The 10,399-nt window shown below is 36.8% G+C and overlaps 1 protein-coding gene across 2 annotated transcripts in view; it reads left to right on the top strand.

Annotated features, from left to right (window-relative positions):
- The window catches only part of LOC122262570 (DNA repair protein Ku80), a 21,845-nt gene extending 11,714 nt beyond the window's left edge, over positions 1-10,131 (top strand). The window contains exons 10-17 of one of the 2 annotated variants that reach the window (XM_043030591.2): positions 366-503; positions 1,428-1,576; positions 1,879-2,002; positions 3,723-3,847; positions 7,974-8,128; positions 8,918-9,139; positions 9,249-9,388; positions 9,660-10,131. In XM_043030591.2, the coding sequence (XP_042886525.2) occupies positions 366-503; positions 1,428-1,576; positions 1,879-2,002; positions 3,723-3,847; positions 7,974-8,128; positions 8,918-9,139; positions 9,249-9,388; positions 9,660-9,674 (1,068 nt within the window). In that variant the 3' untranslated portion in view covers positions 9,675-10,131. Of the gene's footprint in view, positions 1-365; positions 504-1,427; positions 1,577-1,878; positions 2,003-3,722; positions 3,848-7,970; positions 8,129-8,917; positions 9,140-9,248; positions 9,389-9,659 lie in introns of both variants that reach the window. The other variant, XM_043030590.2, reaches the window with a different exon arrangement.
- The last annotated feature ends 268 nt before the right edge of the window (positions 10,132-10,399 follow it).

Below are 10,399 nucleotides of genomic sequence, written 5' to 3'. Positions count from 1 at the left end.
GTGGTAGTCCCCCATTCACCCTATCTACCAAGTTTTGATGCCTGAAAGGAAAAGAAATGTTTTGTTGATGTTGATGAGATGAAATAGAAAAAGCTAGAGGCCTTGGATAAAACCTAGACCAGAGTATTAGTAATATATATATATTTTTTTTAAGGGAACAGGAAATACTTTAAAAGAGACAAGAATTTCAAGTTGTGAAGCCCAATTAAAGATTGAAAGAAAATATCATAATTTTTGTTAATTTTTGGGTCACCCTTTTGTATTTTTGGAAATGTTAATACACTTAATATGTAACTCTGATATATCTAATTAGTTTTATACAAACTTTCCTTGTGCATTTGACAGAATTGTATTTTATATCACAGACGGCAGCTGTAGCTTTGTCAGCCCTCATCCAGGCATTGGTAGAGCTAGACATGGTGGCCATCACAAGGAGGATCTACAACAAAAATTCCAATCCAGTGATGGGAGCGCTCTTCCCAGAGGTCACAAAGAAGTATGAGGTCAGTGTTATTGAGTTGTAATCACTTAGATGTGCAAATCCTCTGCCCAATCTTTCACAATTAACCCGTTGTAACGTGTATTTTCGTCATACATGACACAGGAGCTCTGGCCTGACAATGGGCGTCATGACACTTGGGGATTTTGAATCACTGTGTTACTTTATTGTCCTATGAGTAATGGGTGAATTATGTTGACAATTGCAGTCATAATTACTATACTTGCCATAATATTAAGGCTTGGTTCTTCTTAATTCACCAAGGCATACATTAATATTTTATATTTCAAGAGCTTGATATTGCACACTGGAAAAAAATATATTGAACTATCATATATTAACTCAATGACGACGGTGCGTCACACTCGTGTGACAAAGCTAAATTCCCGATGCCGGTGTGACGATTACAATGCAATATTGCAATCGCCCGGCATAGGGGTTTTTGCGTATCGCGTGCACTGTCGGGAAAGGGTTAAATAGATAGTGCAGTGGCCCATCAAAAAAGTTACCCAGTTTTTGCCTATGACTTTCTGTAATAAGATGTAAATAATAAGTAAAGCAGGCTAAAATGACAATAAAGAAAGAATATTTCTATTTTTTATATATTTCCACATCCTATAACATTGTATCTCTCCTACAAAGCGTAGGTATGCACATAATCACATTTTTATAGACACATTTTTATTCACTTGTGAAAATATGTAAACAAATACATAAACCTCCAATTATCACCCCATTGAAGCGGGCAGGTGAAAAGCGCTCACAGAGGTACAGCGCGGCATCATGCCAGGAGAGATCTCACGCTTAGTCACTACATGCATTTGTTATCTAGCTGGCGGGAGCGGCATTACACAACTATATTCCCTGGTGTGAATAGGTTTAAAGAATGATATTGCTTGCCTGGTCTTATTTATATCATTATTTGCAGTGCTTCATTTGGATCCCACTTCCATTTCAAGAAGACATCAGACTGTTCACATTTCCAAGTTTGCAACGGCTGACAGAGAAGTTGACAGAGAAAGAAAAACAAGCAATGGATGACCTTATATCTAACATGGATTTGAGTGGTCATGATGAGTGAGTATAGTTTTGCCATGTACTTATGCTATCTGTCACTCATGATTATTATTGAATTTCAGGATTGAATAACGAAGTAGTGTTCAGGAGAACACAATTTTTAAGAAATAGGGTTATTGAAGTGTACATGGTACTAACTAGTTACTGAGACTAATGATACAGATTTAGTAAGTATGGTTAGTATTTTATGTAACGACTTTTCTGCGGGCATCAGTGATATTCAACCGTTCTGTACATAAATCTACACATATCATATATGCATACATTCATTCACACATCCTTAAGAGTCTGTTTGATTTCAGTGATGATGAGGAACTAGAACCAAGTACAGTTTTGAACCCTCAGTTGCAGCATTATTATAATGTTCTGACCCATCGGGCCATCCATCCTCACGATCCACTTCCTCCACCTGCTGATCACGTTCTGGTGAGTTCCTCTGTTCTCAGTCCTAGATGGAAGGAGACTCAAAGTAAAGAACTTTATAGATTTATTTATTTCTGTTATTATTTTTGTTGATTTTATTATCATTATTGTTATTATTATCATTATCATTGTTATTGATGATTATTATTATTACCATCATTATTTTTATTAATATTGTTATTATTATTATTATTATAATTGATATTATTATTATTACTATTATTTATTTTTTGCATTTGACTGCTGAAGTCCAGCAAAAATCAGAGTAAATGTGAGTCAAAACTAGATCACAAGTTGAAACCTGAACCCATTATGATTGCATATGAGAGATGGGTTGCCATAAACACAAAATGACATCAAACCCCATGTGAATAGCATTAACCCTTTGGCACTGGATTACATCTATACATGCCATAGCAAAGTGAGCCCAAATGCTAAATGGCCATATACATTCCATGACAAGATAAACCATGTAAAAAATCAGAGTATTTCTGATTGTACCTTTGTTTATGGTGAATCATATAGTAAGCTATTTTATTAGTGTTGTATAATCATAATCTTGCCATTATGTGAATATGTGGCATGAGATTTGAATGTCATTAGTTTAGTATAATCATAATATTAATGATATTCATTATTATTGACAATATTAGTAGGTTTCTGTTGTAACAGCTAGTTGCTGCCTGTGTACAAATAGCCCGGGGTGCTAGACCTCCACTCTGTGGAAATAGTTAATGGGTTAAAAGAGTGCTCTAGATAATTTAAGTGGTACATACCATTGTAAACATCCTTTTTAGTTTCCACCCTGAACTGCTAAATCTTTTTCTACAAAACATGATGTAAAAGTATTAGAAGTGTATGGTGTAATTTTTGGCCTATCACATATAAAGAATAATGAAAGTATATTTTTGTCACCCCAAAAACCTATGTTATTTTGTTTTCTTCATGTTTAATCCTCATGATCGGAAAATATGGAGTATTTACTACTATAAGTTTCAAATTCCAAAAGCTGGTGCAATGAAGATAATAAAAGTAATCTCTCAAATCTTGTATTACCCATTCATGCCAATAGTCTTTCAGACACGATGTTTAGAGTGGTGATATTGCTTGTGAGATATGACATGCATTTACGCTATGTAAAATGATCCTGAAAGGAGGGAATACCCTCTGGAAATGTTTCCCAGATAGCAGACCAGCCACCTTGGAAGAATACCAGGCATCATTGGGTTAAATGTGAAGCAGAACCTAAACATTTGTGAATGAGTGAGGGAAGATGAAAATATAGAACAAATAAAAAAAAGTACAATATTTGAAGTTCAACATTGTACAATATTTGTAAAGAAGAAAGTGAGGTGAAAAGATTCTTTATGTAAAAAGAAGGATTAAGGATTAACCCAGGGTGTTGAAATACTCTCCAAGAATATGAAAATTCAATTAATCTGTTGAATGAATTCCTCAAGCATGTATACTTTCATAGAGCTGCACCTAAACAGAACACAAAATTTCATGAATGGCACCACAGGAGCCTTCCAAGATCAAAATACTCATTATGTGCGCTGTAATATTGATAGTTGAGAGGCTCTTGATTTAATTTTTTCAACTGCTTTGACTTTTGTTTGTATTAATTATGATGTAGTTACAAATTTGATGGATTGTTGATTGGTTTTAATGTCATACTTAATTGAAAATTTATTACAAAGTCACTTCCCTTTCCTATATGCAGAACATCCTGAAGCCTCCGGAGAGTGTGCACAAAGGCCGAGATAGAGTAGTACCTGCACTTCAGGCTGCTTTCCCTACCAAGAGAATTGTCAAGAAGACAAAGGATAAGGCAGACTTGTTTGCAAGGTATGAATACCATAGAATGTAGATGAAGCAGAGGATAGAGAAAGGCAATTTTAAGCAAAAAATTGTATGTGCATATAAGTGTATATGTGTTTTTACTTGTTCATCTGTTTTTTTCAGATAAGATTAGATAAGATGAGTCAGCACTCATAGCTGACAGAGGCTGGGCCGCCTTGTACATATAGTCAGGGCGAAGCGACGTTTTCGCAAATCTGTCTGAACTGAACTGAACTGTCTTTTCTCGCTCTCTGTTTATCTTTCATCTCCCTATGCATATTTTAAATTGAGGACTTTGATCTTTTCTACCCCTTCAATACTCCTCATCAACAAGCACTACTCCTGCATTGATATTGTAACTTTATCATCTTCATATTCAGTTTAGTTGTTCATTTTTTCTTGCAAGTTTAATTTTCTTCACAATTGTTATGGTTAAAGCAAGTGATTTCTCAGTCAGTGTATTATCTGCATACCTCAGTTTACTTACATGCCTTCCACATCATGCTTACCTTAGCTTGACTATATGACATGGAAAATCTGGTTCAGCAGTTTCATGACTTTATGATAACCTGCCTATTCATCAGATGACTCCTCCTCATTCTTGTAACAGAATTTTCAGCTGAACTTTGCTGACAGGGCTGGTTAGTGCTATAGTTGGTAGTTAGAAAATTCTTTCTTTGACACAGATTTGTTTAGAATGAAAGAACTTGTGAAGCAGACTTCCCCAAACACTGAAGTTTTTACAGCATCACTAATATGCCAATCCCAATCTTAAACCATTCATGCCAGGTTTATATTTTCCTAATGCTGCTCCCACTGGCTAGATAACAAATGTGAGATCTCTCCCATGTGATGCGCCTGTCAGAGCACTTTTCACCCACCTGATTCAAAAGGTTTATAATAGATTTTTGTATTAATTTATTTGATTTTCACAAGTGAAGAAAAATGTGTCTATACAAATGGAACTCATTTGAGTAATATACCTAAGTAACAATGTAAAATGTATGTTTTAAGGGAGAGATCATAATGTGATAAGATATCATCTGGCAGGAACAAAATATTCCCATGATGTGCTATCACATCATCCAGTGTCAATGGGTTAAGGGATATGAATTGAATAAACAAAATAATCTTTTTGACTACTTTCCATCACTTGATGTTTCTGTTTTTTTCTGTGTAAGTATCAATTGATGCGAGGTTTGCATTGTATCTGATTAGTGGGGATGTTTTTTATTAGTAGATGCACCAATATCATTATGGTTGCCTCTGCAGTTGCAGTATAATCCATCTGGTTATAAGTGTTCCCAACTGGCAAATGCCATGAATGTATTAGTGCTTCAATGATATTCAAATAATGTTCATTGAATAAGGCTGTTAACTAAACAAGCATGCTAACAAAACTATACCTTGACTCTTCCCACTCTTTTTCATTCACTCTGTAAAACAATGAGTGTTTGAATTTTTTATATGTTTTATTGTATTGAGAGACTTATATGTATCATATCACAGGTTCTTTCAATGCTGCAGTTGACTAAAATTGCAGTTTAGTTCAGTTCAGACAGATTTGCAAAGACGTCGCTTCGCCCGGGCTATATGCACGAGGCGGCCTGGCCTCAGTCAGCTATGAGTGCTGACTCATCTTATCTAATCTTATCTGATCATCATCGCTGAATTCAATTCAGCTCAGTTCAGAGAGATTTGCGAAGAGGTCGCTTCGCCTGGGCTGTGTGGATGGGGTAGCCCGGTCTCTAATAGCTATAGTGCTGACTCATCTGATCATAACTGAACTCTTATCATGGCGGTCAGATTGCCTATAGGCACTCCAGTTGCCAGGGGGCAAGTGACAGGCATAGCCGTCTATCCAGCCCGGTGGCTGTCGTCTCTAGCCCTGCCTGAGGGAGTGAGTGTGCTCGCACTCCATCAGGTAGTGCTCTAATTTGGTGTCCGGCGCACCACAATGCTCACAGCGTCGCTCATCTTGCTCAATAGTGGGAATGATTTGCCACGCACAAGGGTAGCCTATTCTCAGTCTGTGCAGACTGACTTCAGCACACCTTGATATTCTAGGAGAGAGTATCAGCGACTCATGACCTGTGGCATCTGAGTACCAGCTGGCTGAGAGGGAGGTTCTCGCTTCCTCTCTATGTCGCTGCAGGGCACCGACCTGCTCTGCAACCATTGTTTTATGCCTTAGCAGTTCCCTGCTAGGATGCACCACAAGATCACTCAATTGTAGTATAGGGTCCATAGCAGCTCACTATTTTCTTTACACTCAGTGTGATTGCAGTATGGTTGTTTTGTGGGAGGACAAAAGGCAACTTTATATATTTGGATTTGTGTATTATCATGAATGAATAAGAAAAATATAACCATTCACAATGAAGATAACATGAAGAGGTAGGGAAGAGGAAAGAACCCTATGCTTATGACTGTGAGTGCCACAGTAGAAATCATCCATAGTGACACAGATGCACATTGTAAACACTGGGCATGGTTTGAGTTACCTTCCTTCTCTCATTCTGCCTGCACATCCTTCATCCGCAACCCCCTAAAAGATAAGGTCTTACACAATGAAATTTCAGAATTACTATTCTTTAACCCATCCGGTTTTGCATGGTCGCCGGTTGATATGTGGAGATTCTCGGCCACAAGCCTAGCGTGCTTCCCCTCATAGCTCTCGCTGACCCCACACGTGTAACGTCAACCGGCTCATGGTTTAACCCGTTAATGTTATCACAATAGTGTAATATCTCGCTCTCCCCAGGTAACGTCCTAGAACGTTAAGATCTCAATATGTATGCTTTACATCTTTACATATGCACATAATCATCAGAGTTCCATCTGTATAGACATATTTTTATTCACTTGTGAAAATAATGTAAACAAATACAAAAACCTCAAATTATCACCATGTTCAATGGGGCTGGTGGAAAGAGCTCTAAGAGGCACAGTGCGGCATTACACAGGGAGAGGTCTTGCGCTTAGTCACTACGTGCTTCTGTTATCTAGCCAGCTGGAGCAGCATTACACATTTATAAGCCTCGTCATGAATGGGTTAACCTGTTAATAACAGATGACGTGTTTTTTTTTGTGTTTTTTTTTGTTATACATGACTCAGGAGCTCTGGCCTGACAATAGGCGTCATGACATTTGGGGATTTTGGATCAGTATTATTTTATTGTGCTATGACGAATGAGTGAGTGATGATGACAGTTGCAGTCATAATTATTATAACTGCTGTAATATTAAGCAAAATGGGTATCACCTAACATCCAAAACCTAGATGGCACCACTTTCTTCTAGCACCAGCAGGAAAAAGAGCCTTGACTGGCACTCATCTATGGTCTCTAGCAAGCACTGTCTTTATAGATGCAGATGAAGGACATGCAGGCGGAATTAGAAGAGGAAGGCGACTAAAACTGTGCCCAATGTCTACAATGTGCCCCTGTGCCAATAAGGATGCCTTGTACTGTGGCACTCAGTCATATGCATAAGTTTCCTTCTTCTTCTCTACCTCTTCGTGTTATCTTAATAGTGGATGGTTATGTGTTTCTTATTCGTTCATGACAGCACACAAATACGAAAAAATAAAGTTGCCTTTTGTCCTCCCTTAACCCATTCACGGAGGGCGATTCCGGCTCTGAATGGTCAGAATGCTGGGGTTTTTGAACACAAGCCTAACGCCTCGGGATTCTCGGGCGCACTAGCCGCGAGCCTGAGCTGTCCACTTGCTCACCCTGAGCACCGGCCGTGACCAAAAACCACAAAGCATGTCAGCACGTCATAAGTGCTAATGGGTTAAAACAGCAATACTTCGATCACAATGAGTATAAAGAAAAAAATGAGCTGATATGGTCCCTAAACTACAATTTTAGTCAACTGCAGAATTGATAGAGCCTTTGTGATATGACAGATATGTCTCTAAATACAGTAAAATAAACAAAAGATAAAACACATAAATGGCTCTAATTCTACAATGAGTGACTAGTAGAGAGTGGGAAAAGTCAAGATATGTTGCATGAAGCTGCCTCGCTTTGAAATAAAACCCATCCTGGAGCCTGAGTATGCAAATTTATCCCCCATTCTCAATGTGGTAAGTATTAATTTGTTCCTATTTTTTTCTGAACAGCAGTGATGATCAGAGCAGCAAGAAAATAAAGTTAGATGGTGATGATAGCATAAGTGCAGGTGACCTGACTCGGCCCCAGGTGACAAAGGTGACTTCAACTACACCTGTTCAGGACTTTATGGCTCTTCTTGGTGGGGAAGCTCCGAACTTCAACCTCAGTAAGTATTTTTGTTGTTTTATCAGAAATGACAAATTATTATTATTTTTTTTTTTTATTGTGCTATGGTAAGTATAATGTTACTTAAGTACTTAAATACAATTGTTACCAAGAATTGTGTGTCTCTCTCTCTCTCTCTCTCTCTCTCTTTCTCTTTCTCTTTCTCTTTCTCTTTCTCTTTCTCTTTCTTTCTTTCTTTCTTTCTTTCTTTCTTTCTTTCTTTCTTTCTTTCTTTCTTTCTTTCTTTCTTTCTCTCTTCTCTCTCTCTCTCTCTTTCTCTTTCTCTCTCTCTCTCTCTCTCTCTCTCTCTCTCTCTCTCTCTCTCTCTCTCTCTCTCTCTCTCTCTCTCTCTCTCTCTCTCTCTCTTTCTCTTTTCTCTCTTTTTCTCTTCTCTCTCTCTCTCTCTCTCTCTCTCTCTCTCTCTCTCTCTCTCTCTCTCTCTCTCTCTCTCTCTCTCTCTCTCTCTCTCTCTCTCTCTCTCTCTCTCTCTCTCTCTCTATATTCTCTATATATATATATATATCTATATATATATATATATATATTATATATATATATATATATATATATATATATATATATAATGCTGGTACAATTTCTGAAACATGATATCTTCATCTATTGCATGTTGAAATATTTACACATTTAGAATAGAGTTTTGAGCAGAAGATTGGCAGTTAATTATTTTGTTTTTAAATTTGATGCATTTTATTGCAAATACCAAAGGATCAGTATAGTTAGCAAGTGTTGCCTCTCAGAGAATGAAAATGAAAACAGAAGTATATTGCAGTTTGCAGTCAGCTTGGAGATGTGATTATGCAACTGCTAAACAGCATTGGTGGTGGTGGTGCTGCTACTGTTGCTATCACCACCAAAATCTTGGACTGCTTGGAGAACTTCCGTCGTGAGTCCTGTGGTATAGATCCTGCAGTGTATAACAAGTTTATTACTGCTATGAAGGACACGGTAACAACAAGGTCATTGAATGAATTTTGGAGTCGCGTCAAAGAAGGTTAGTCAAGTTTTACGAAGATGTTATCAGTCGTGTAAATATAATGAGATACAAGATGCCAAAGGAAGTTATATTGGAGACTGTTTTGACACTTGTGTTCTGGTTTCAGGTAACTACGGTTTGATCTCAAGTAATGAAAATATGAGAAGTAGTGTCAGTGCAGAGGAAGTCGAGGCTTTCTGGAAGGTGGAGGACCAGATGGAGGCATCAGTCCCCAAACAAGAGGCCAATGATGACATGGAAGATCTGGTTAGTATTATGCAATATCTTTTAATATATTTATTTTTATTTAGTTTGTTTTATACTTTATGATCCTTTCTCATGATTTTTTTTTTTTAACTTTTACTTTTACTTTTCCATGCTTCATTCTCCTCATATAATTAATGATTTTTGTTATTCTGCCTTTTTCTTTCTCCACTTTCCTTGAATTTAATCTTATTCAATATAATTCACATGAAAGATATTCCATATAGTTATATGCAACTTATTACAATAAATATATCTATTTCTTTCCTTCCAGTTGGATGACCTGTAAACTTAAGAGGATAACTCATTCCTCATCAACAAGGTCATGATTCAAGCAGAGCGGTTGTCTTGTGATTTGTAGCCTCCTGTGGGACCAAGAATTTTTGTATTTTTTTACAAATTAACAAGTATATATGAAAAAGATTGTGGAACAAGTATTTCAATTTCTTTAACTGCAGAATGCACAATAGTTTGAATGTATGTGAGTATAATAATTATGGAGGCATATATTTGTCAGATATCTTTTAACATAATGTTTGGGTTGATTATATTAATTGAATTGTTCTGATGTTTCTTACCATATTATTTACCAAATTTTACTTAAAAAAAAGTTTTCTCTTAGCATGTATTTTGCCAGGAAGATTGCTGGTAGGTATTGCAACTAGAGGTGCAAATATTTAATATTTGAAGTTCAGAGGAAACAAGTTGGCATATTTTGAAATGTGATTGCTTAATAAAATCTTAGATTCTTGACTTTTTCTAGAACCTTTTTTAATGTCTTCATGATTTTGCTGAAGTACTTGAAATGAATCAATTAGCCTAACACACAGTATATTAAATAATAACCAACATGACATTTGGTTACTTAGGAGCCTGTGATGCAGCTAAAGAGTTACATCATTACCATAAAACTTACCTAAACAATCAGCAGGAATAATCCTGACAAGACCGCATTGTAATGAAGTGAAATGCATCAAAGATCATGAGAGGTAAAAGAAGTCTCAAATTTAATTG

The sequence above is a fragment of the Penaeus japonicus genome, unplaced genomic scaffold, assembly GCF_977035675.1.
Source record: "Penaeus japonicus unplaced genomic scaffold, GWHDUDI00000001_assembly GWHDUDI00000012, whole genome shotgun sequence".
Classification (NCBI taxonomy): domain Eukaryota; kingdom Metazoa; phylum Arthropoda; class Malacostraca; order Decapoda; family Penaeidae; genus Penaeus; species Penaeus japonicus.
This window is presented reverse-complemented; position numbering and strand designations above follow the sequence as displayed.